Source organism: Eleutherodactylus coqui, chromosome 12 (assembly GCF_035609145.1).
Source record: "Eleutherodactylus coqui strain aEleCoq1 chromosome 12, aEleCoq1.hap1, whole genome shotgun sequence".
In the NCBI taxonomy this organism is placed as follows: Eukaryota; Metazoa; Chordata; class Amphibia; order Anura; family Eleutherodactylidae; genus Eleutherodactylus; species Eleutherodactylus coqui.
In genome coordinates, this window is record NC_089848.1 from 88517591 (window position 1) to 88544599 (window position 27009).

General features: G+C 48.7%; 1 protein-coding gene across 1 annotated transcript in view; it reads left to right on the forward strand.

Annotated features, from left to right (window-relative positions):
- The first annotated feature begins 21631 nt into the window (after positions 1 to 21631).
- The window catches only part of CASD1 (CAS1 domain containing 1), a 40629-nt gene continuing 35251 nt past the window's right edge, over positions 21632 to 27009 (forward strand). Inside the window, exon 1 of the mRNA XM_066585232.1 lies at positions 21632 to 23893. Coding sequence (XP_066441329.1) covers positions 23479 to 23893 — 415 coding nt within the window. The 5' untranslated portion in view covers positions 21632 to 23478. The remainder of the gene's footprint in view (positions 23894 to 27009) is intronic.

The window sequence follows — 27009 nt, forward strand, 5'->3', positions numbered from 1 at the left end:
CGTATTACTGGAGCTTCTCGTGCTGCTCCACACTATATTTTTTGAAGCTCCCTTCGAGCATGTTTTTCTTTTTATGTCAGACAGTCACTATTGCCTCTCAAGCTTGCAGATAGATTCTCCGGGAACAGTCTGTAATGGCACAAAGGCTTTGGGGAAGACTGGACGCTCTGGAGACTCTGCGGTAGCTGCCTGCTATAATTCCTCTGCTATTTCTACATTGGAGAGGACAGCCAACTCTTCTCTTCCAAACTCATGGTCAGCTGGAGCAGAGGCCCTGATCCTGCCCATTATGCCACTTGAAAGGGGCTCCTAGGTAGTAACTGGAACTTCAGTCAGGATTGGAGATGCAGCTAACTTTGGCTCGTGACTCTTTCTTGGGACCGGTTGTTACTGCTCGGAGTGGAGAGGGCACCTCTTCTCCTAGGAACAAGATCTTGCACTTCAGCACCTGGGCCATGTTTGGGAAACATGGCTTGATCACAGGTGTGCATCAGGGTGGTTACTGGTTTGCAAGAAATTAGGGACTGATAAGCCACCATTGTGCTGTAGAAGTTTATAAAAGGGTAATCGGTTTAAAGAAACTTTCCTACAGTATGGTTCACAGGAGACCTCAGTTCTTTTTAAGGTAAACAGTCCATAGAGAAAAAATGATATCGGCAAAGCCTTCCTGAATAATTATTTGCCAGAGTGCCTGCGGAGTGACCCCATACCCCCCTTTCTCCTCTGGTGACATACAGATAACATGGACTATATGGCCGTATTCATCCTGTGTATCCTTCCTACCTCTGAGCTGCAGCCTGTTACTGCTTAAAGTGAATTGTACCTGCATTACCTGTTATACAAGTTTTTTGCAAGTAAAAGTCATACTGGGCCCTAACTGTTTCTAGGGACCCGAGGTACTACACACAAGTCTCTGTGTTTATTACTTCGTTTATTACATAGAATATCGGTGTGTGGGAACGGTGGCGTCACGAGTGATTTTTACTACTACTCCACCCCATTCCATTTATTGGCGTTCCCTGCCATAGGAGTGTCGAAGCTGGCCTGGGATCCTGCTCTGTCCTTGGCTACGTGTCATCCCTCCGGGACCAGAGACTGGGAAGTGCGGCTGTGACAAGCCAACACTTATCCCTCCCAGCTCTTCAGTTAAACAGGTGCCCAGGGTCACCCCTCTGGGGTGTTGCACTGGCAGCTGTCAGGAAAACACAAGTGTTAGCAGCAGCCGCTAGCGCTTGTTTAGTATTAGTCTTACGCTGGCTTCACATGGGCTTAAGCGTATTTACGCATGCATTGCGCTGCTTATTTGCGTTTCTGCACGTGTGTGCGTATTTTACTGTGTTTTTTGCACACACATGCCCTGGGTGCAAAAAAACATGCAAGCATGTCCCCATTGATTTCAATGGGCAATTAAATTGAACTAGTTTAGGGCACACAAACACATTTGCACTGTGTATTACGGGTGCAAAATTAGTGCGCGCCATATGCAGTGAATAGAACCCATTGTTTTCAAAGGGTTCGTTCACATGAGTGTATTTTGCACGTGATTTCGTTCCCACAAAAAAAAAGGTATTGAGCAGAAGAATAGCACTAATTTAACTACTTTAACTTACTTGCCCATGGAAATCAATGGACGTATGCTTGTGGGTTTGTTGCCCACGCATGCCCTGTGAATTTGCACGCACAAAAATTCTGTAAAATACACAAAAACACAACACCCATTACATGAATAAATACACTCACTAGTGTGAGAGAGGCTCTTTGTAGTTACTATCTGCTTTGGTTTATAGAGTGTGCCTAGCTGACCTCTGCCCCCTGTTATCAGCCATTTCAGGCTGGGCTGAGACTGTTATAAACTCCTAGAAGGCAATGCCCCATGAACCCAACTTTATCTCACATTTGCCTCCAAGAACCTTAATAAGCACGTACCCATGGGCATACATTTAGCTATCTGTTTCACCTGAGCCAGGTACATATTTGCCTAGAAGCTCTTCCTGCACTTCATCAGGATATACACTTACCACTTAGGATAGCGAAGTACGGCTACATTGTATCACGGTCATAGTGAGCGTCAATATTTGTTCTTCATCGGCCAGTGGAGTTAATGACAACCATGAGAGGCCGATCATCCGGCTCGTTGGCAGCTAATACAACAGTATAGCGGTGTGTACACAGCCTAAAGGTCTTGTCTGATCTCACTGCTGCCAACGTAACTCTCGTCAAAGTGAATGGGAGTTATGCAAACAGCCTGAGGCCTCCTTCACACGACCGTATGCATCTTTACATTCAACCGTACGCTCCGTATAATCGCATGAATGAAGATTTGACCTGATCAACTCCTGATCTTTATCTGACTCTTTCAAGCCATTCACGACGGGCGCTGCTACGTAAATGTTAAAAAATACGCAGAAGCCATGGCAAGCAACAATCAGCAGAAAATCCTCAGAATGATCAATGCTTAACTAGGGCATGCTGTCTTCTTTTCCAGCGTTGTACGCAGGATAACTCCCTCCACCTCCTTTTTTTTCCTGCAGCCATAGAAGTCTATGGGAGCTTGATGTGTATCACGGCAAAAGATAGGGCAAGATCTATCTTATCTTGCAATGTATAAAGCAGGCGACTGAATGCGGTTGCATTGGTACTATTTTTCCATGCATGATTATTTTACTGAATTGTCTGAATGAACCCATGGAAATCCAATAGTTCGCATGGTCGCATTTTAATGGGCGATTTTTAAAACGCGGCAAAATACTTGCGTAATTACGGTGGTCTGAATAAGCCCTCAGGCTGACGGCACTGTCGTATGCGCAAATACACAGGGCAGTACGGAGCGTAGCTGCGTCTGAACGATTTTCTCTCCCTCACCAATCTTCCCCGCACCATGTGCTCACTACGTGCGGGTAGGTTGGGCAGGTCCTATATTTTCTCAGCCGTGGTATGCATGGCTGAGAAATCCCCACAGTGAAAACGAAACCACTGAATTCGCATAGAGATCAGCTCAGTTTTATTTTTAAGATGCCGAAAAAAACAATTGTGCTTTCAGTTATTTTTTCTGCAGATGGGAAAAACTCATGGCATACAGAGAAAAAACTCATAAAGGGACCCAATATGGAGACCACACGGAACTGCACACATATGAAAAACGTTTGTTTGGCAGACCTAGCCTAAGGGGCTTCCCTTCATCTCCCCAGGGGTTCCCTTCATCATAGGAGTGAAGGGATGCCCCAGGGCTTTCCTTCATCTCCCCAAAGGTTCCCGCCATGGGGCTTCCCTTCATCCCCGCCAGGATGCAGAGCTTCTGGGTTTAGTGGTGCGGCAGAAGTCGCTTAAGTTCCCATAGTTGTGGTCACCGTAATCCGCAGTACCCAGAAAATACGCATGTAGCATACATATTTGCCACGTATATTAAATCTTTGCCATAAAATGCTAAGATGTGGGAGGCTGGGCTCACATGAGCGGGTCGGATTCCGCATCCAGGAAGTCCGCAGCCGATTCTGGCTGTGAGCCCACCTGGTGACTGCGTATGGCACTTTACTATATTGTGCATTACCACGGAGGCCCTCCGGCGGTCATGCGCAGTACAGTTGTTTTTTTCTTGTTTGTTTGTATTTCCTGCGATGACGCGGGTACCCGCAGCCCATACGCAATGTTAACTGCGTATGGGCTGCGAATCAGACGCCTCAATTGTTATGACTTGAGGCTGTCCGTGCCGAATTCGTATCTGTGAGTGTGAAGGAAGTTCAAAAATGCACGCCGATCACAAAATCCGCAGTTCAAATCCAGTCGCGTGAGACTGGCCCTAAAGTGTATTTTGAAAACAAACACACTGCAGTTTCGGGTATGCAGTTCCCATGCAGACCTATGTATCATACAGGCAGTGGGTTTAGTATATGTAATACTCTATTTCCCTCTCCACCTTTTTTTGTGCTAACCTACAAACTATGGCAGAGGAGAGCGATGGAGGGTAGTATGCCTGAAGGATCAGACAACACAGGGTTTGTTTGTAGTCTGTTACCATGGAGACACATGTAAATCTCCATAGTAGCTGTATACACAAAATGATATTAAATTATTTAAAAAATACTATTATTGGTAAGGTTGTTTTGTTTTTTTTATTTTAGATTCATTTGAGCAATACTGTAAAAAATGAGAATTGAAGCACACCTGTGGGTAGTTGGGCATGCTGGGTTCTCTCATACCTTCATTATATCCATCTACAATAGTACAAAATACACAAGGCTCAGTTTGTGTGTTTAAGGGCTCATTCATTCACACAATAAAAAAAATAAGTATGTCCTATTTTCGTACATATTAGGCACCAATATAGGCTACGGGGATTTAATATACGCGGCAAATACATATGCTACTTGCATATTTTCTGGGTACTGCGGATTACGGTCACCACAGCCATGTGAACTTGAGCTACTTCTGCTGTGCCGCTAAGCCCAGAAGCTCTCTGTTCTGGCGGGGATGAAGGGAAGCCCCGCCGCGGGGCTTCCCTTCATATCCCCGGGAGTTCCCTTCATCTCCTTGGGGCATCCCTTCATCCCCTCAATAAAGGGAACCTTCGGGGAGATGAAGGGAAGCCCCGGGAATTACCTTCATCTCTCTCCCCAGCAACGCATCTTTTCGGTTGCTCTTGGCCTTGTGAATGGGTGATAACACGCGTCTGGCATCCGGAACACACAAATCGCCTGTCCATACAATTTTCTACAGCACTAGCTGTGAAAAGCGAACTTCTGCATGCTTCTGACTCCCATGTGAATGAGCCCTAAGGAGGTAAGGGCTTCTCCACATGGGCATGATTTAGCCCTGTTATGCGGCTGTGATAATCACGGACAAAACAAAGCCATTGATTTCAGTGGTTTCGTTTTCATTAGCGGTATTCTTGCCCATTAATAGTACGGGTGACAAAAGATAGGACTTGCCCTATATATGGTATTAATCACGTGATGGATAGATAGGGCAGAACCTTTCTTCCCGCTAAGTTCTTTCAAACTCGTGCCCACTAGCGCAGTTTGAAAAATCCGAGAAAAAAAAAGACCCCGTTCAATTGTAGTTATGCATGTGGCCGTCGGTTTTTGCCCTGAGGGTCCTTTTAGGCGAGCCGATATAGTTTGATATCGATATCGCCTGTATCTTCAGCATAGGTCATCAATAGGAAATGGACTGGAGTCTCTCGCCCTAAACCCCTACTGATCAAATGTTGGCACAAATGCATCAGTCTGGCGAACATCTGATTGTGGGAAGCAGATCCCCACTGATCCTTCTATTAATGGCCAATCTCGTGGCTAAGAAATCTGCACTTTACCACTAGACAACCCCTTTAAAAGACAATGTTTAACAAATCTACAGTAATTCTTCTGGCAAGCCAATAATGGTGTCACTTATATAATAGTTTTGCCACTTTTATACAGGGGTATATAAGATCAGAGAGAATGAAGAAAAGAAAAAACAACGATATATTTTTCAGCTTTCTTATTACATGGCTTGACAATGAAGATTTCAGAAAACACTAAGCTACATTGTTTGTGTTTATTAAAGACACAAATTTACGGCACATAGCCCAATACATATTTACTCAGGTAATAAACTTTAAAAATCCCATTGTCAACAGAATGCAATGAAGAATGATTATATGCAGAGAGACAGCACAGAGCTGCATAGTCTCCAATCCTAACAAATAGCCATCATTAACCCCTTAAGGACACGGCCTATTTTGGGCTTAAGGACTCAAGGATTTTTGGCGGATTTTCTTCTCTATTTATCAAAAGTCATAATTTTTTTATTTTTCCGTCGACACGGCCGTATAAGGGCTTGTTTTTTGCGTGGCGAACTGTAGTTTTTATCGGCGTCATTTTTGGGTACATTAACTATATTGTAAAACTGTTGTTTTTTTTTATTATAGCAGGGAGAGAAAACGCATCAATTCTGCCATAGATTTTTTTTTTTTTTACAGCGTTAATCATGCAACATAAATAAGACAATCCATTTTTTCTGTGGGTCGGTACGGTTACAACGATACCAAAATTCTTATATTTTTTTTTTAGGATTTCCACTTTTCTGCAATAAAAACCCTTTTTTTTGGAAATCTTTTTTTTTTCTAAATCGCTGCATTCAAAGTCCTGTAACTTTTTTATTCTTTGATGTACGGAGCTCTATGAGGGCTTATTTTTTTGCGAGACGAGCTGTAGTTTTTATTGGTACCATTTTGGGGTACATACGGCATTTTTGATCACTTTTATTGCGTTTTTAGTGAGGCAAAATGCTAAAAATTAACGTTTTTAGCGGGTTTTTTTACGCTTTTTTCCGTGCACAGTCAAAAGCATGTGCAACTTATTGCATGCGTCGTTACGAACGCGACAATACCAAATATGTGGGGGTTTTAATTTTTATACCTTTTTTATGCTAATCTGAGAAAAAGCATTAAAAAAAGGTTTTTTTTAAACTTTTTAAAACTTTTTTTTAAATTCATTTTTCTAATCTTTTTTTTTACACTATTTGAGCCCCTCTGGGGGACTTTCACCACAGCACTGCTGATCGCTGTCATAAGGCATGGCAGAGCTACTGCCCTGCCATGCCTTATCGCTTATACAGCGATCTGAGGCACTGGTAACACAGGACGCCAGTGTCTGGCGTCCTGTTGCCATGGCGACAGGCTGGGCTCTCGCTCTGTGAACTCTTTCCCTGCCGCGATCTACTTAGATTGCGGCATGGAAGGGGTTAGCAGCGGGGGGCGCATCTCTGATGCCCCTCCGCTATTGCAGCGGGACACCGGCTGTGACTGACGCCGGCTCCCGCTGCGGGATAGCGCGGGATCCAATGTGATCCCACGCTATCCCCAGGATGTAAGTTTGCGCCCTGTTGCGGGTAGTATCCCGCTCCAAGGATGTAAACTTATGCCCTGGAGCGGGAAGGGGTTAAAAAAGTCCTGCAAACTATCTTGTGTGGTGTAGTATATAGAGGAATTGTCGGCTCTCCTGTGTGGGGTGTAGTATATGGAGGAGCTGTCGGATCTCCTGTGTGGTGTAGTATATAGAGGAGCTGTCGGCTCTCCCGTGTGGGGTGTAGTATATGGAGGAGCTGTCGGCTCTCCTGTGTGTGGTGTAGTATATGGAGGAGCTGTCGGCTCTCCTGTGTTGTGTAGTATATAGAGGAGCTGTCGGCTCTCCCATGCAGGGTTATATGTGAGGGATTAGCGTTTAGGATCGGTAGCAACCTGGGCATAAGCAGTCAGAGACAGTGACACTTGCGATAAAGTCTTTAGTCCAGGCTTTGCCTGGGTTTATTTCCAAGCAAACAAAGCAAAATACAGGCCTTAACATCAGGCAAACATAAAGGAAATCCTGCTCGTCTGAGCACTTACTAAACATGTAGCGTTCCTGTCTACACACTGGTAATCAAAATGGCTCCTGCACACAGCCAGCCAGGACTCTCAGACCTGCAGAGGTCTCAGCTCTCCCTCCTGGCCCTGTAGGCCCAGGCTTTATAAGGCCTGGTACCAGCCCCACCTGGTACGTGGGAGTGACCATCCCACCCTTCGCTTTGGTCACTCCAGGAAAAGCCGGCCCGGATTATGTGGCTTGGAGCCACTTACACACTACAACGTGTTAGCAGCTTAATGCTACTAACACTATACTGCCGGCTTCCTCCACCGAGCCCAGGCTGCTCGGTGGCACGTATCTGCCCAAGTGCTCCCCAAGGCAGCATAGGAGAGCATCCTAGGTGACACATACCTGCCCTCCAGCACCTTGCCGGTCACCGTCTCACATACCCTCCCCCTCTGTTCGAGCCTGTGGGGTCGGACACCTTTCGCCGTCATGCAATGCGTCCTTGATAAGGCATCGGCATTGCCCTGTAGCTTTCCGGCCCTGTGCTCTACCGAAAAACTAAAGTTTTGCAGGGTCAGGAACCATCTAGTGACTCTGGCATTTCTTTCTTTTGCCTGTGACATCCAGGTTAAGGGGGAGTGGTCTGTGATCAGCCTGAAGTGCCGACCTAGCAGGTAGTATTTTAGGGATTCCAGGGCCCACTTGATGGCTAGGCACTCCCGCTCAACGATACTGTAATTTTTTTCCGGTGGCGTGAGCTTCCTGCTCAGATATATCATGGGATGTTCCTCTCCCTCTACTTCCTGGGATAGAACTGCTCCCAGTCCCACATCGGACGCGTCTGTTTGGACAATAAATTCTCTTTTGAAATTGGGTGTGACTAACACTGGACGTTTACAGAGGGCCCGTTTTAACTCTTGGAACGCCTTTTCTGCGTCAGTGTTCCACTTGACCATGACTGACTTGCTGTTCTTGGTCAAGTCTGTTAGGGGTGCTGCTATGCTAGCAAAGTTCTGCATGAACCGCCTATAGTACCCTACAATGCCTAAAAAAGCTCTCACCTGCTTTTTAGTAGTGGGTTGTGGCCAGGCCTGAACGGCTTCAACTTTATTGATCTGGGGTTTTATAATACCCCTGCCTATTACATACCCCAGGTATCGTGCTTCTTCGAGGCCTATGGCGCACTTCTTTGGGTTTGCTGTGAGCCCTGCTTTTCTAAGGGAGTTCAGTACTGCCTGTACCTTGGGTAGATGGCTGTCCCAGTCTTGGCTAAAGATGATGATATCATCTAAATATGCTGACGCATATTGACGATGGGGTTTGAGTATGATATCCATCAATCTTTGGAAGGTTGCTGGGGCTCCATGCAAACCGAAGGGTAGGCAGATGTACTGAAACAACCCTTCTGGTGTGGCAAACGCAGTCTTTTCTTTCGCGCTCTCTGTAAGGGGAACCTGCCAGTAGCCTTTAGTAAGGTCGAGAGTGGAAAAGTACCTGGCATGACCCAGTCTCTCAATTAACGCGTCCACTCTCGGCATTGGGTATGCGTCAAATTTTGACACGTCATTTAGCTTCCGGAAGTCGTTACAGAAGCGCAGAGAGCCATCAGGTTTTGGTATCAGCACGATAGGGCTGGACCATTCGCTTTTCGACTCCTCAATTACTCCGAGGTCCAGCATTTTCTCGACCTCCTCTGAGATGGCTCGTCTGCGGGCTTCTGGAACCCTGTACGGTTTCAACTGAACCTTTACCCCTGGTTCAGTAATAATGTCGTGTTTTATGACACCAGTACGCCCTGGTATATCAGAGAACACATCTGAGTTACGTTGTATAAATTCCCTCGACTCTTGTTGTTGGGATTTGGACAGGGACCCTGATACACACACCTCTGGGACCTCACCATGGGGGGTGCTCACTGCAGTCAGGGCTTCTCTGTCCTTCCATGGCTTAATTAGGTTTACATGGTACAACTGTTCTGGTTTCTGCCTACCTGGCTGGTATACCTTATAATTTACCTCTCCGACTTTCTCAATTATTTCATAGGGCCCTTGCCATTTTGCTAGGAATTTACTTTCTAGGGTGGGCACCAACACTAGTACCTGATCCCCGGGGTTGAAGGTTCTCACCTTGGCGGACCGGTTATATACCCGGCTTTGGGCTTCTTGAGCCTGCTGTAAATGTTCTCTAACAATGGGCATGACCGCCGCAATTCGATCTTGCATGAGGGAGATGTGTTCAATAACACTCCTGTAGGGGGTGGACTCGTGCTCCCAGGTCTCCTTAGCTACATCAAGGAGCCCTCGGGGATGTCTACCATAAACTAATTCAAAGGGAGAGAACCCAGTGGAGGATTGTGGGACTTCACGGATTGAGAACATTAAATATGGCAGCAGACAGTCCCAGTCCTTCCCATCCTTATTGATTACCTTTTTTAGCATGCTTTTTAGGGTCTTATTAAATCTCTCAACCAGACCGTCCGTCTGTGGGTGGTGCACAGACGTCCGTAAGTGCTTAATATTCAGCAGCTTACACAATTCCTTCATGACCTTTGACATAAAGGGGGTTCCTTGGTCCGTCAGGATCTCTTTTGGTATGCCCGTGCGGGAGAACATGTGAAGTAGTTCCTTTGCAATACCCTTGGATGACGTATTGCGTAAAGGAACGGCTTCGGGGTAACGGGTGGCGTAGTCTACAACCACCAATATATGTTGGTAACCCCGGGCAGACTTTACCAAGGGCCCAACTAGGTCCATAGCGATCCGCTCGAACAGCACCTCTATGATGGGCAAGGGCACTAAGGGGTTCCGGTAATGGGGCATAGGAGCTGTTATTTGACACTCCGGGCACGACTCACAGTACCGTTTTACATCACCATGTACCCCAGGCCAGAAAAAACGCCATGTGCGCCAGGTCTAAGACCATCCTACGATAGGACTGAGGTACCACCAGCTGTTCCACAACCTCCCCCCGGACCTTGTCAACCTGATACAACTATTCTTGGTTGACTGCAAGGTGTGGAAACACAGTATCAGCCCCTGGGAATTGAGGCTCCCCATTTATTACTTTAACATTTTCCCTAGCTTTTACTAAGGTGGGGTCTCGGAGCTGCTCAGTTCCGAAATTGGCACGTGAGACCTCTAAGTCAGGCATAGCAACCACTTCGTCCTGTACCTCCGTCTCACCCGCTAGTACTGTTAAGGGAAAGTTATCCCCATTCTCTTGGGTCACCCCTACTGCTGGAACCGTACCCTCAGGGTCAAACGGTTCTGGACACACATCATGCACATTTGCATTATCATGAACCTTATTTGCAGACGACCCTCGGTGTCGCCACAAGTCCCAAAATAGGGGAAAGTCTCTCCCGAGGATCACGGTGTGCATTAAGGATTTTACGACGCCCACCTCATGGGTGGCAAGTCCACACGGAGTATCCAGTCGTACAAGGGCAATAGGATACTCCTTGGTGTCCCCATGCACACAAACAACCCTCATGCGGCGGCAGGTGAAGGTTGTGGGATCGACCAGGCTGGAGTGCACCAACGTAACCAAGCTCCCTGAGTCCAGTAGAGCTGTCACCGCAAAGTCATTCACCTTTAGGTGACATAATGGTCGATCAGTCTCTGACGCAGTCTCTGCAGAACACACTGGCCGTGCGAACATCGACCTCCGCCGGGCAGAGTCACAGTCCATTGGTTCCACGGTAAGTGGACAGTTGGCAGCAAGATGCCCGGGCTCATGACAGCGCCAACATCGTATGGAGGCCCGGTCTCCTTGGGGTTCTACCCGGGACCCGAATGTCCATTTGGGGCTCCTCCTCTGCCCCAAACGATCCCCCTCTGAGCCGCCTCCCCTTGGGACACTTTTGACACCCCTTACATATGGAACAGTCTTACCAGGGGCTCCAGCCGACTTGCTGTTCCCGGGGTTGGAATGTCCAGGAGGCACGGCTTGCAGTAAGTCCTCCGTGGCTTTCTACCTCTCGACGAGGCTCACGAGTTGGTCCACGTCCTGGGGACCTCCTTGTCCCACCCTGCGCTGGATTGCGGGGGGCAACGAGCGTATAAACTTATCCAGAACCACTTTCTGTACGATCTCTGCCGGGGACGACTCCTCCGGCTGCAGCCACTTTCTCACCAGGTGGAACAGGTCGTACATCTGGGAGCGAGCTGGTAGGTCGTCCGTGAAAGTCCAGGCGTGTACGCGTCGGGCCCGCACATGGGTGTCCACGCCCAAGCGTGCCAGGATCTCACCTTTGAGCCTATTATAGTCCTTGGCATCCTGCTCACCGAGGTCAAAGTAGGCCTTTTGGGGTTCTCCCGTCAGGAAAGGCGCTACTACCTCAGCCCACTGAGGCGCCGGTAACTTCTCCCTCTCGGCCACTCTCTCAAAGACCGCGAGACAGGCCTTGATGTCATCGGTGGCCGTCATCTTTTGTAAGGCCGTCTGTACCGCGGTACGGGTGGTGGGGAGCGAACCAGACGACCTCTGCACACCTTGCGCCAGGAGAGCATTAGTCTCGGCCTGAGCTCTCATGGCCTCCTCATGGATCTTTTGCTGGGTCGCCGTCACTTGTTGCTGCTGGGCCAACGCTTGCTGTTGCTGCACGTTCATTTGTACCAGCTGCTTTATCAGTTCCTCCATCGTGGCAGTGTCTGGTTGCTGCGCTATTGCAGCTTTCACCCAGGACATGGAGGTTACAGCACTCTCCAGTCAATCTCTCTTGGGCGGTTGCCCTTAGCAACGGTTCACCAGCTGCTGCAGCAAAATGTCCATTAATTGGCGTATGTCTCTTTAAGACCGCTGCCCGCATCCAAACACCATATGTGAGGGATTAGCGTTTAGGATCGGTAGCAACCTGGGCATAAGCAGTCAGAGACAGTGACACTTGCGATAAAGTCTTTAGTCCAGGCTTTGCCTGGGTTTATTTCCAAGCAAACAAAGCAAAATACAGGCCTTAACATCAGGCAAACATAAAGGAAATCCTGCTCGTCTGAGCACTTACTAAACATGTAGCGTTCCTGTCTACACACTGGTAATCAAAATGGCTCCTGCACACAGCCAGCCAGGACTCTCAGACCTGCAGAGGTCTCAGCTCTCCCTCCTGGCCCTGTAGGCCCAGGATTTATAAGGCCTGGTACCAGCCCCACCTGGTACGTGGGAGTGACCATCCCACCCTTCGCTTTGGTCACTCCAGGAAAAGCCGGCCCGGATTATGTGGCTTGGAGCCACTTACACACTACAACGTGTTAGCAGCTTAATGCTACTAACACTATACTGCCGGCTTCCTCCACCGAGCCCAGGCTGCTCGGGGGCACGTATCTGCCCAAGCGCTCCCAAGGCAGCATAGGAGAGCATCCTAGGCGACACATACCTGCCCTCCAGCACCTTGCCGGTCACCGTCTCACAATGTAGAGGAGCTGTCGGCTCTCCCGTGCGGTGTAGTATATAGAGAAGCTATCGGCTCTCCCGTGTGGGGTAGTATATAGGCAAGCTATCGGATCTCCAGTGGGGTGTAGTATATAGAGGAGCTGTCGGCTCTCCAGTGTGGTGTAGTATATAGAGGAGCTTTCGGCTCTCCCGTGGGGTGTAGTATATAGAGGAGCTGTCGGCTCTCCTGTATGGTGTAGTATATAGGGGAGTTATCGACTCTCCCGTGTGGCGTAGTATATAGAGGAGCTGTCAGCTCTCCCGTGTAGTGTAGTATATAGAGGAGCTGTCGGCTCTCTTGTGTGGTGTAGTATATAGAGGAGTAGTCGTCTGTCCAGTGTGGTGTAGTATATGGAGGAGCTGTCGGCTCTCCCGTGTGGTGTAGTATATAGAGGAGCTGTCGGCTCTCCCGTGTGGTGTAGTATATAGAGGAGCTGTCGGCTCTCCCGTGTGGGGTGTAGTATATGGAGGAGCTGTCAGCTCTCCTGTGGGGTGCGCAATATAAACATGCGTATAATACGCGGTTAATGAAATTACTAAAAAGTCCATTGATTTTCATTGATCCATGCACACTTCCATATATTCATTGCGTATAATATGCATGTAAAAATAATGCCTCGTGTTTTGTTTTATTGCGTTATAGAGCTCCATTGTTCTCTATGGGTGTGCAATTAACAATGTACACACACAATTACATTGCGCCTGTGCGCTGTTTATACGCAATAACTCCAAGAGACAGAGCGGGAAATTTTTAAAAATGAAACAAGGATAACTGCGCATGACAGCGTGCGTGATATACACCGTTATGAGCAGTCAAAAGTCACTGCCATATGCGACGATACGCCGGCTCACACAGCAGTAAAGCCCTGCGTTATACAGGCAGCGTTTTACCACACGCTCGTGTGAGCCCGGCCTTAGGAAGATTCAACAGCCCAAACTTATAGCATATCCGTGTCATCCGGAACAAGAAAAGATTTACAAGTCTATTGTATCCACAGGGTTCCCAAACCGGTTTGTGCTATATCAATAGGAAAACTTAATAATTAACTAGATGACCTAGAAAAGTCAATGTGTCATCTCTATTACCCCACTCCCTTGTATAGGAGGAATGGAGAATGCGCTAATTAATGCTAAAGGATTATAATGTAGCCAGGAATTAAATATTATAGGTTCCACCCAAATACATTTGGATGCAAATTTGTAGCAGAATTTATAAGTATGAGGCCGCCTGCAGACGGCCGGGTCAGATCCCGCTGCGAATTCTCACAGCGGGACCAGACCCGAGCCCCAGCAGGGACCAGCGTGGCACTCACCTTTCCCGCGGCTCCGGCTCTTTGATGTGCCGGCTGCCAGCCAACCGACACATGCGCAGAGCGGAGCCTGCGGCCGGTGAGTGACATTTCTGTGCGGGGCCCGCAGAAATAGAAGATACCGCGATTTGTTTTCTGAGCATGATTTCGCGCAGACAAATCGCGGCCGTCTGCCTAGGATTGCGTTTTCTAATGCAATCCTATGGCAGCTTCCACAGGCGGAAATTTCCGCCCGTGTGCAGGGGGCCGTACATGCAGATTTTTCTTCAGATTTCCTTTAAAAAAAGAAAGCAGTAACCCTTTAGAGGGGCTGTCCAACTTCTAAAGAAATTCCCACAGTAATCCAGGCCCTTGTATACAAGCAGCCAAAATGTGCTGCTGCAACCAATGAGTGTCTGCAGCAGTCGTATGCTTTACTACTGGCATTATGGCAAAGTGCTGATGCCAAAGTGCCAGCATGTGCTCGCTGCAGCCACTGATTACTTGCAACGAGCACATACTGGTGGCTTCTAAACAAAGAGCAAGAGGATGACCAGAGCATCAGAGCAGGGTCACCAGGGAAGAGGTATAAAAGAGCCTTGTGTGGTGCAGTGTTAAAGCAGCAGAATGCAGTCCTAAGCTCTTGCTCATGGCCTGAAGGTTGCTGGCTCAATCCCCACTTGGTTCAGGTAGACAGCTCAATCTCCACTTGGTTCAGGTAGACAGCTCAATCTCCACTTGGTTCAGGTAGCCAGCTCAAGGTTGACTCAGCCTTCTGGTAAAATGAGTACCCAGCTTGCTGGGTGGTAAAGATGATTGGAGAAGGCAATGGCAAACCACCCCACAAAGACAGTTTGCCAAGAAATGTCACAATGTGATGTCACCTTAGGAGTCGGTGCTTGCACCAGGGGACTTTACTGTTTCTTTCTTCAATTTCTCACATTTGCAGCTGGTTTGTTTATTTTTTTAGAAGTTGGGTGACTCTTTCCTGACTCAGGACATATATCTACATCGTGGGTGGGAAGGAGTTTTCGTAGACTGACGTACAGTTATGCCATGATTTCAACTAGAGATGAGTGAGCATACTCGGTGAGGCGATATACCCGAGAAAGCATCGCATTTTTTGAGTACCTGCTGTCTCGTCCCTGAAGATTCGTGGGGGCCGTGGGGGGTTGCAGAGGGGATCGGGAGGGAGAGAGAGGTATCTCTCTCACTCTCCTCCCCGCTCCCCCAGGCCTGGCTGTTCCTTGACTCTAAAAATTCTTTCAGAGTCTGAGTTACCAGGCCTCCTTGAATGTTTTGACACGGACGCCATAGCTGGCTGTATGATTTGGGATGTCAGGGCTGAGCGTATTTCCTCCCTGATCAGCTGTCTAATGTCCTCCATAAACCTACTTGATTCTTCTTTTATAACCTTGGCTATACATAATTTGCATAGCGGTTTGTCATATGCGGAGGGTAATCTTTTTGCGCACTGAGCACATTTTTTTGGTTTTGGTGGGCCGTCTATTTTCTTGTCCCCCTAACAAACAACATGGAGAGGCAAGTAAAATGCACCGATATTTCATTTAACATTACATTCAATCAAGCGTCCTTATACCCAACAGGCTACTTACGACCCCCATGGTAGCAGCCGATTTGGGAATGTCCAGTGCTGGAGTAATAATTTTTGCTAGTCCTGCAGTCACCTATGGACAGAAAATCTTGTCACTGAGAGCTTTACTTCAGCACTTTTGTCTTCTCTCTGATTCCTTCTTTTCAAATTTGGCGCCTCTGCCGCCTGGACACGCACCCTGCTCTGCACCCCAACGCCTCTGCATCTCAGCCACCCTTACTTCCTCAACCACTCCCTCCCTGTTGGTAAGAATTAGGTCCAAGATAGCAGATCCCCTTGTTTTCTCTTCGACCTTTTGGAAGATAACGTTGTCAGCAAGAGCGAATAAGAATCTGTTGGATCCGTTACTTTTACCTGAGATTCCCAACAAATGTCTGGATAGGTACAATCTCCCATAATCACTATGTCATGCTTCTTTAAGAGCTTGGCCATCTGATGTAGAAAGAGTTCATCCATATCTTCTGCTTGTCCAGGCGGCCTGTAGTAAATGCCTACAATGGTGCCCTTTCTGTTGTTCTCTCCTTGTATTCTTACCCAGTTTCTACAGAACTCCCAGCTCTGAAGCTGGAATCTCTGTGGACATGAATGTTCTCCTAACATACACCGCAATACCACCTCCTATTTTATTAAGCATACTTATTTGGAATCGCTATTTTTGTACAGATCCATAAAATAAAGTTAACTTGTGATTTTGACCCACATAATATGGAACAAATAAGAAAAATTGCAGAATTTTCCACCCCCCAAAAATACTAAAAGCTAATTAATAAATGATATGTTCCTCAGAATGGAGCCATTGAAATAATACAATTCATACCCCAAATAAAACAAGCTCTCATACAACCACTAATTATAAAAAAAATGTAAAAAAAATTAAGCCACTTGGAAAGTACCGATGAAAATAGAAATAAAAAATTGCTTGGTTCTTAAAGGGGTTGTCCAGGGATATAAAAACATGGCTGCTTTCTTCCAAATACAGCGCCACCCTTGTTCATGTTGTTTCTGGTATTACAGCTCAGCTCCTAATCACTTCAATGAAGCTGAGCTGTAATACCACACACAAACCCTATAGATAAGGGTGGCATTGTGTTTGGAAGACAGCAGCCTTGTTTTCTATCCATGGACAACCCCTTTAAGGGCTTGGGGCTCATGGGTTAATCCTTTCTTGATCACCTCAGCATAGACCGCTAAATAGTGTTTGAGCTGCATATAAAACAGATGAATAAGGGTTATCTTTAACCTGGGTGTAGTACAAGATCAAAGGCAAATTATTTATGATGACTTAAATCTCGTATGACACAGATGACATGGCATACCGGGCACTGTGACTCAAGCTGGTGCCAATCACAGGTAGACAAAAATACACGGTAACAGGCACAACGAATTAATACAGAGCATAACAATATCCCACAGCCTCCTCCTCCTTCTATGCCTCCATCTGCATTGATTGTAGCACTGAAAGATTCGATTTTGTAAAAAGAAAAAAAAAGCGCCTCCTTTGTCCACAGGCCGTGTCTGGTATTGCAGCTCGGTCCCATTTAGTTGGAAATACATTCTACCAGGGGGTCAAATACGTGTTTGCAATCTTTTTCCAGTTCCCCAGTATTGGTGATTGCAGTCAGTTACATCTTGCACTTTCTTGTTATCTTCTTTATACATGAGCGCACCGCTGCTGCCCTAATCTGCGCTAGGGGGCATTTTAGCTGCCAGGAAGTTTGGGCACCAGAGTGAGGGTACGCCAGCCTCCTGTGCATGCTCTGTATTGTAACTACGCCCAAAAGTTACATACAGACAACATTTTGTCCCGTGACCAAAGGGGAGAGAGTATATTATCTGCAGTTGTTCTCTTTCGATGCCCCTTGGATCTGAAAGTCCTGTTTCCAGCTGTCTAAGACGGCCACAGCAATTTTCCAGCTGTATAATGCACACTGTGCACTGCTCTCCGATTGGCCAGTGCTAATCATGTGAGCAGTGCTGACCAATCAGACAGCAGGTATAGTACAATTGTAATCTAACACCATCAATGCACTTTGGTGATTAGGTAGTCTGACTAGTAATTATTAGGAAATTATGGCACCAGTGTTTCTGGTGGCGCAACATGCCACATAGCTCTGCTACATGCACGTCACAGACACACACAGCTCTGCTACATGCGCGTCACAGACACACACAGCTCTGCTAAATGCACGTCACAGACATGCACACAGGTCCTGTAAGCACACAGCTGCTGTCCGGCTCTGCAGGTTTTTAGTAAAGTGAAGGACCTGTGATGACATCACTGTCATGTGATCAGGGGTGGTGCTCAGACCCCCTGGTGACTGATCCCATGACGGTGGCATCTTCACATGTAACTCACACAGTCACTTACTTACAGACAGGTGGTCATTAGTGCTCCATAGCAATTGAGGCTGCGGTGGTTTGAAGAGATGTAGTCCGCCTGTAATCTGCACAGGGATGAAGGACCTGTGATGATGTCACCATCATGAGATCAGGGGTGGAGCATGTAACTCACTCAAGGAGCCCAGGTGACTGATCGCATGATAGGGACATCATCACAGGTCCTGTAAGGACACGGCTGCTGTCAGGCTCTCCATGTTTTAGGATAGAGGACCTTTGATGATGTCATCATCGTGTGATCAGGGGCGGACCCTGCACACGACCGTATTTGCATTGCAGAATCCAGAGTGGATGTCCGCCTCCGGGTTCCACAGCAAATATCTTCCATAGCATGCTATGGAAAAGCTTTTTTCCTGCCCATGAGCGGAAATCAATTGTGATTTTCCACTCGTGGAGGGAAAGAAAGTGGCAGCATACTCTATTTTTAAGCGGATGCCGCATGGAAGGCTTCCATTAAAGTCAATGGAAGCCGTCCAATCCCCTGCCTTTCTGCAGTTCAAACTTTGGTAAGGTCATGGATTCCACGTCATCCTAGGTGATGACGCAGGAAAAGCAGGGGTTTAAAATAAAAATCTGCACTGCGCATGTCCATTGGCGAGCCGTGCGGTCCATCCGCAGTACAGAAGAAATGAGAGCTATGCATGGATGCGGCCGGCACAGGGTTGGATTCCGCTGCGGGCTCCCGTACGCAGAATCCGAATCGGTTTTGTACAGACGGCCTAAACAGCAAGATTTACATGGCAGCTGAAACAGCAGTACATCCACTAGAACTCGATACAAAGTATCAGAACTCTGCAACACAGTAACATCCACTCTAGCAGCGCTGACTCTGCTGACTGTTCCAGTTTGCTGGGCGATGCAGGAACAAGTCTCGAGCACAAATATAGGGCCATCACAAAATATCAAGTTTCCCATATATCCGCAGTCACGTAGATACGGTGTTTAGTTATATAGTCAGTGGATATTCACCGGCCTCTTTGGTGACTCACAGTCTCTTACGGCGGCTCTGTTGGCACTCAACAACCTCACAGTGTCCGCAGGACAAAACTGTCCAATCACAAAGAAGCAGCAGGTACAACGCCAAGGTGCCCAGACATAAGAGCTTCAGAGTGATATAGGTAAGCATAAATGGAGGACCGTATATAATCCGTAAGGAAGTATAGTAAATCTGTAATCACCCCGACCTGAAGCATGCAGATCATGTATTTATAGAAGTGGGCAGGGCGCCATAGAATAAAACCAAATGCCAAGTGCTGAACCATAGCGCCACACCGCCAACAAAACAACAAAAGGGACTCAACTAAAAGAAAAAAGGGAAGGTAGACACACAAGGAAATATGAAGAAAGGGAGGGGAGGAGTGGTGATTCCGGCTGTAGGGTAGGTGGCCATGTAGGTTATACCTAGAGGCAATGCTGTGTAAGGTGTCCCACAGATCCCAGATCGCTTGAAGTGGATCAAAGTGTTGCTATACTGTTAAAGAGGTATTCCGGAACTTTTACCATTGATGAACTATCCTTAGGACAAGTCAGTCGTTGACCAGTGGGGATCCGCTGCTCGGGATCCCTGCTGATCAGCTTTGTCATCGATGGCCAGGGCTGGAAGTGTAATAGAATGCATCATCACAACAAAATCAAAAGGGAGCAATGACTACTATTCCACTTCCCACAATGAGGATCGGTCATGAATAGTAGATGTCCTGGAATACGCCTTTAAATATTCAAGCGAACGAACCTTTTTCTGCCAGGGGTATAAATCCACACGGGATGGTGGAGCCGTTTGCTTCCAGGATTGCGCCATAAGCTATGCTCCACCTTGTGGTGGTGAGCTCTCTCGCGTCCAGCAGAATATGACCGCAGCTACCACACCATCTGCACTTGAACTGTCCAGACATTCGTTCCTCTGGACAGAAGGTGCCACGGGACTCCCTCACAACGCAGCTGATCCCAAACTCTTCACATGGGCTACCAGGGTTATCTCAAGAAACTGGGCCCAACTACGCTAACCATGCACTGACTGCTCATTTTTGCTTGTGCTCCTCACCACCATGACTTGTGTACCGCACCCCACATTCTATGCCTCACTCAGCAACACCTCGCAGGGCCCAATAAGTCCTGTCATTTGTCCACAAATGCCGAAGTCTTGCCTGGATTGGTGACCTGGTGCTGAACACCCTCCTCCAATGGTCACCATGTCTGGGTTGAAGACCACACAAACAGGTCCACACAGGCCAAGACAAGGACTGTTACACATTTAACTGCATAGTTCAATGGGTTGTACCAGAATTTAAAGTTATCCCCCTGTCCACAGGACAGGGAAAAACCTGCTGATCAATGGGGGTTTCACAGCTGATCCTGGGGATCATGTGTCCCCCATCACTGCGGGATTACTGCACCCACTGCAGTGAGGAGGAGACTGAATGAAGCGCTGGTTGCCCAAGTGCACCAGCGCTCCATTCATTTTCAATGGGACTGCCAAGAGCAGAACCCAGTCCGATATTTCCGTCAGCACCATTGAAATGAATGGAGCGCTGACCGCACATATGCGTCCAATACTCCATTCAAGAGTGATGCCACTGCGGTGGAAGAAGCGGCCTGACAGAGGAGCAGGACACGGGGGTCCCATTCTGCAGATCGGCTAACGGAGCCTGTAGGTCACTGCATGGACACCGTGTGCATGGCTGCTAACAGCTAGAGCACATGGATTGCACACCGACGTGGGGCTAAAGGTACCTAAAAACACAGAGCAACTATTATCAGATAGTCACTCAGTAAAGTCGTTGAAGTCTACGAACAGCACTTGTCACACCGAGCGATGATTGCTCATTGGCCGTTTGCCAAGTCCAAAGTCATCCGCAAGTCGTTCCAATACAAATAACTGTGACTTTACGCCAGATGACTTTTTATGAAGCAGCGACTATTGGGGTCATCTGAAACGAAGCGATTAGAGAGCAAATTAACGCTCAGCGCCCCGTCGGTCAGCAGCCATGTTCACACCGAATGACTGCTGTGTGAATGTGCTCTTTGGAGTGACTATTCAGCCATTAGTCGTCGCAGGTAGAGCTGCCTTAATCCGCAGCGGTGCAAAGTGCAGATCCGCGTCAGCGAGGCTAGAAGGGTCTTTAGTGAGAACACCCTATTAGACCCCCCTGTGAAGCTTCTGATTGGTGAGGAGGGGCTGACGGGAGCAGCAGTGTTTGCGCTCAGAAAACTTTTATTACTTTTTAGTGTAGGTGAAACGTGACGAAATCCTGCTGGCAGCAAGTGCGGAGCGGCAGCTGATGTCACCGCACACTCGGAGGGTCTCCGCCCGGGACCTGCAGGCACCAGGGGTTGCCTCACGATCTCCGCCCGTGACCTGCAGGGGTTGCCTCTCGGGCTTACAGGGTGATGACCCGACAACAGCCAAAAAGAGGCAAAAAATCCAAATCTGCAAGAGTGCAGGGAGATCTGCAGACACGGCTGCACCCCTGCACGGGGATCTGGGACAAGGAAGGCTTCCTGCTCCCGTCGCCCTGTGGGAGGGCACCTGACGCCACCTCTTGTGTTACCTGTCATTATTGTCCAGGTGTGCAGAACGTAAAGCCACCAGACAGAGTGTGCAGACTGCGGTGTGACTGGAGGAGCAGCACTGCTGGGAGATGAGCCGTGGGGGGGCAGGTAGGAACCTCTCGGAGTTACTGAGAAGACTGGTCACCTTCTGAGAGCATCAGCAGCAGCGGGGCAGCCGGGAACTGTGCAAGTCCCCGCTAGAAACCAACCAAGAAGATAAAGCCCCGAGCGCAGGGCCGATACCTGGCTGCTCGCTTCCTCATGCTATTCCAATAAAGAAGAGGATTTTTAATGAACGCTGGTTCTTCTCCTTTTCTGTATTGAGAAACCAACCAAGAGACAGTCATTGCTGGAGAGCAACTGAGAGACAGCCATTACTGGAGAGCAACTGAGAGACAGCCATTACTGGAGAGCAACTGAGAGACAGTCATTACTGGAGAGCAACCGAGAGACAGTCATTGCTGGAGAGCAACTGAGAGACAGCCATTACTGGAGAGCAACTGAGAGACAGCCATTACTGGAGAGCAACTGAGAGACAGTCATTACTGGAGAGCAACCAAGAGACAGTCATTGCTGGAGAGCAACTGAGAGACAGCCATTACTGGAGAGCAACTGAGAGACAGCCATTACTGGAGAGCAACTGAGAGACAGTCATTACTGGAGAGCAACCGAGAGACAGTCATTGCTGGAGAGCAACTGAGAGACAGCCATTACTGGAGAGCAACTGAGAGACAGCCATTACTGGAGAGCAACCGAGAGACAGTCATTGCTGGAGAGCAACCGAGAGACAGTCATTGCTGGAGAGCAACCGAGAGACAGCCATTATTGGGGAGCAACTGAGAGACAGTCATTACTGGAGAGCAACTGAGAGACGGTCATTACTGGAGAGCAACCGAGAGACGGTCATTACTGGAGAGCAACCGAGAGACAGCCATTATTGGGGAGCAACCGAGAGACAGTCATTACTGGAGAGCAACTGAGAGACAGTCATTACTGGAGAGCAACTGAGAGACAGTCATTGCTGGAGAGCAACCGAGAGACAGTCATTACTGGAGAGCAACTGAGAGACAGTCATCACTGGGGAGCAACTGAGAGACAGTCATCACTGGGGAGCAACTGAGAGACAGCCATTACTGGAGAGCAACTGAGAGACAGCCATTACTGGAGGGCAACTGAGAGACAGCCATTACTGGAGATCAACTGAGAGACAGTCATTGCTGGAGAGCAACTGAGAGACAGTCATTGCTGGAGAGCAACTGAGAGACAGTCATTACTGGAGAGCAACTGAGAGACAGCCATTACTGGAGAGCAACTGAGAGACAGTCATCACTGGGGAGCAACTGAGTGACAGTCATTACTGGAGAGCAACTGAGAGACAGTCATTGCTGGAGAGCAACTGAGAGACAGTCATTGCTGGAGAGCAACTGAGAGACAGTCATCACTGGGGAGCAACTGAGTGACAGTCATTACTGGAGAGCAACTGAGAGACAGTCATTGCTGGAGAGCAACTGAGAGACAGTCATTGCTGGAGAGCAACTGAGAGACAGTCATTACTGGAGAGCAACTGAGAGACAGCCATTACTGGAGAGCAACTGAGAGACAGCCATTGCTGGAGAGCAACTGAGAGACAGTCATCACTGGGGAGCAACTGAGAGACAGTCATTACTGGAGAGCAACCAAGAGACAGTCACCACTGGGGAGCAACTGAGAGACAGTCATCACTGGGGAGCAACTGAGTGACAGTCTCCGTTAGAAGGCACTAGAGACAGCCGTCTTTTGGAGTATAATTAAGAGACAGCCCCCTGCATGTCCCAGTGAGACGGTCTCTTACGCCAGACTACAGACTGTCTCTTAGACCTCCGCTCCTCCCGCCATGTCTCTGATGGACGGGACCTCCGAGCTCTCCCCGCCGGGTCGCCGCAGCCCTGACGAGACCGAAACCCCCCGGAAAAAGCGGAATAACATCACGGAGAGCCCGGAGCAGCAGCGGCCGTTACTGCCGACTGCGGGAGACCCCGCCCCCTCTCCAACAGACCCCGCCCCCACAGTGTCCATCACTACAAAGCCCGCCCCCTGCTCCATCCTGCTGCGCTGCTGCCCCCCAGCGGCCGTCTGCCCCATTGTACACTGCTGTCATGGAGGAGCCAAGATGGCTGCCCTGGCCTACAACCTGGGCAAGCGGGAAATCAACCAGCACTTCAGTGTGAGGAATGCAAAGCTGCTGGCACTGGGGGCCGCGCTGCTGCTCTCCGCCTGCCATGCCGCCTTCTGGAGCTACTCGGCCCACGGTAAGTCCTCCAGCACCCCCTGCTGTGTCGTGACAGCTCAACCTGCTGCTATCGTGACTGCTCCTCCCCTTATTCTGACAGCTCGGCTGTGCTCATATCGCGACTGCAGTCACTGACCCCCTGCTGTCACGATCAGCAGCCCCTACCTGTAGGGGGTGTGATGCCCGCCTGGCACACTATGGGCACCTGCCTGGGGATCAGTACCCAAACACACCTCAGTTGCGCAAAAGTCATATTCCTGACACCATTAGCGATCGCCATTCACGATCCCGTTGTCGCCGGCTTTCCCTGCAGCTGCCTGACCCCATTATTGTAGCGCTGCGGTAACACGTTACTTCTCCCATTCCCTGCGATGAAAAATAGTCGCACGTTACCGGCCAACGGCGCCGAAATTTGGAAGAAATGTTTTTTTCTGCCGTTTTCCTAATCTTATTTTGCAATGATAATCGGATCTGAAAGATGAGAAGAAAGCGTTCTGACAGCGCCGGGTCACATGGGAGCAAGGGATGCTGGCCGCCATATTGTTCGCCACCCAACTTTGCAGGGATCAGATAGGCCTCCGATTCGGGTCAGAAGAATTCTGTTTTTTTTTTTTTTTGCAGATGCCTACATAGCCTTCCATGCGTTGTCACCCGGCTTTCCCGAGCTCCTGAACGGGCGATCTGCTTCACCCTCCCCGCGGGGCGTTGTGGATGACCCCCGTGTAAGAGACGGAGCGGTCGCCCTGCTTTCTCAGATTCGGATGTTTTAAAAACGTTCACACGCCGCAAATTATCACAGCCGGCTCCGCCTCTAAAAACCGCGACTACGACTGTGGCATTCCGGTGCGGGAACCAGTATCAACGCCAAGATGGAACACGTCCGCTCATGGGGGGGGGGGGGGGGAAACGTGTTTCCGCCGCAGCATTCGGCAGGCGGATTTCTGTGTCTGGTTCCTCGCCAAAAACCCCAGCAGAAAGTTGCGGATTTAACCGCTACTTTTAGAGGCGGAGTCTGCCGCTGAACCTCCTGTGGCGGTTTCACTGTGAAGGCCCCCGAGGGCCGGCTGCACGCAGGCGTATCTGTGCGGCACGAACAATGCTTTTGTGTGTGCGCAGCAGCGAATTTTACTGCACTTTTTGCGACCGCAGAGCATGTTCGTTTGCGTGCGACAAAGACGCACCGACCGAAATGGCTAATTAGTCTTAATGACTTCCAGGTGCGTTCTGCCTCCTGTGCGATTACGTCACGCGGCTCCTTGCGTATTCACAGAAATGTGAGCGAACCCGTTGAAATCCATGCGTTCTATTCCCTGCATGTTGCACGCACAAATACACCCGCATGAAGCCGGCGGGGGGCGGAGCCTCCACGACATTTGCATTAGCAGCAGCGGGAATGAGAGTTTATCAACCTAGTTGTCGTACCGCAGAATTCACGCCCGCGGCCTGTCAATCGTAGCAGTGAATCTTCGATTCGTATTTCACGCCTTCAGAAGAGGGGTTGGTTTTTGCACCAAATTTGTCGCAGAACCCGCACGGAGTTATATTTTGCGCTGCGATACGTCCGCCGCGGATATCCCACATCATATTCCTTCCTGTGTGCTCATGCTGTGAAGTCTCGTTCACATGGGTGCGCAATTTCGGTTGTGGAAAAGCGTAAAGATTTCTCTGCGTCAGTAAGGGTTGGATGCGTTTTTGTTCCGGATGCGATTTCTAAATGTCCGTGCGCCAAATCTGCGGAGAGGTCCCGCCGTGTGAAGGGGGAGAAGTCCGCACTCCTACGTTGTTCCCCCGATGTAAAAGCTGAGTTGATTGGACCAATCCCGTCTGCGCGGCGCTGGAACGATCCGCGCCTTAAATTAAACATTGTAATTGCTTGCTGCGGCTTTTACCCTTTGTGTTAAAGGGATAACTTGGTCATCAGTGGGGGGCTCACCGCCGAGACCACCACCAATCCTGCAAAAAAATGCAGCAAAAATACTTTTGGCAGCTGAAGGACAAAAAAATGCGTAAAATCCGTAAAAAGTGCCTGGTCCTACAGGGGTTAAACGTAGATCGGTGACCGCAGGCTATTATATGTTTATTATATCCGGGAGAACTTTTTTTTCTTGCATGTAAAATAAAAATTCGGATGGAGACCTGCGGTAATTCTTCTTCTTGCTAGAATGACTGGAGCGATCCGCGCCAAACTTGGCAACCGCAGATGTATCCGCGCTCTAGTGTCACTCATTCGCACACTTGTCGTCTCACCTGAGAAGCGCCAGAACACGGCGGACTGCGACGACCGTATTTCATGTTTATTCACTGTTAGTCCGTATAAGAGAAGCTACACGTGTGAATAGCGCTAATGTAGCGGACACGCGATCCAAACACGGAGGAGGGTGATGACCAGAGACATGAGCCCTTAGACAGAGTGTGAGCTCCTGGGATTAGCCGGAGGGGATGATGGTGCCTTCTGCCCCGGCGTTGGCCACTCTGTCTGGTTTGGCAGGACTGGTGAGGGTGTACTCAGACAGGCGAGATCGCTGTGCGTCGCAAGATGCACGTGAAAAATATCCGTTATTCTCAATGCATTCACTTACTTGGATGATTCTTCCGGTCTTCTCTCGCAGCGATGCGGTCAGGCGATGCGGCGCGGTCAGGCGGTGCGGCGCGGTTTATGGGGGAAATTGTGCGCTCAAGAATTGTCCGTTATTCCCTATGGGAGCGAAGACCTTGCATCGCGCTCGCCTGTGAATGTGACTTTTGCGTGATGTGATCTTCATATTTACATCTGAAACATATGACTTTTCACATGCATGATTTTATTTTTTCGCAAGCCGCATCGCGCACGTTTTTAAAAAAAAAAAAAAAATCTTGGGTTTGCATGGATATGTATTCGAGAGACTTGGATATCGATCCACGCCTCCCGAATACACCGCAATGGCTTCTTCACACGGACATTTTTGCTTGCGCAATACTCAGAGAATAGACCCGTTGGTTTCATTCTGATTATTTGCGCGTGTGAAAAAAACACCACGCTCTGTTTTTTGTTTTTTTTTTCTGCACATTTGCACACCAAAAGCCCCCATAGAATTCTAATGGAAGTGCACAAATGCGCCACTCCATTCCGAGGGGAAGATATCGGGAGCTCATTAG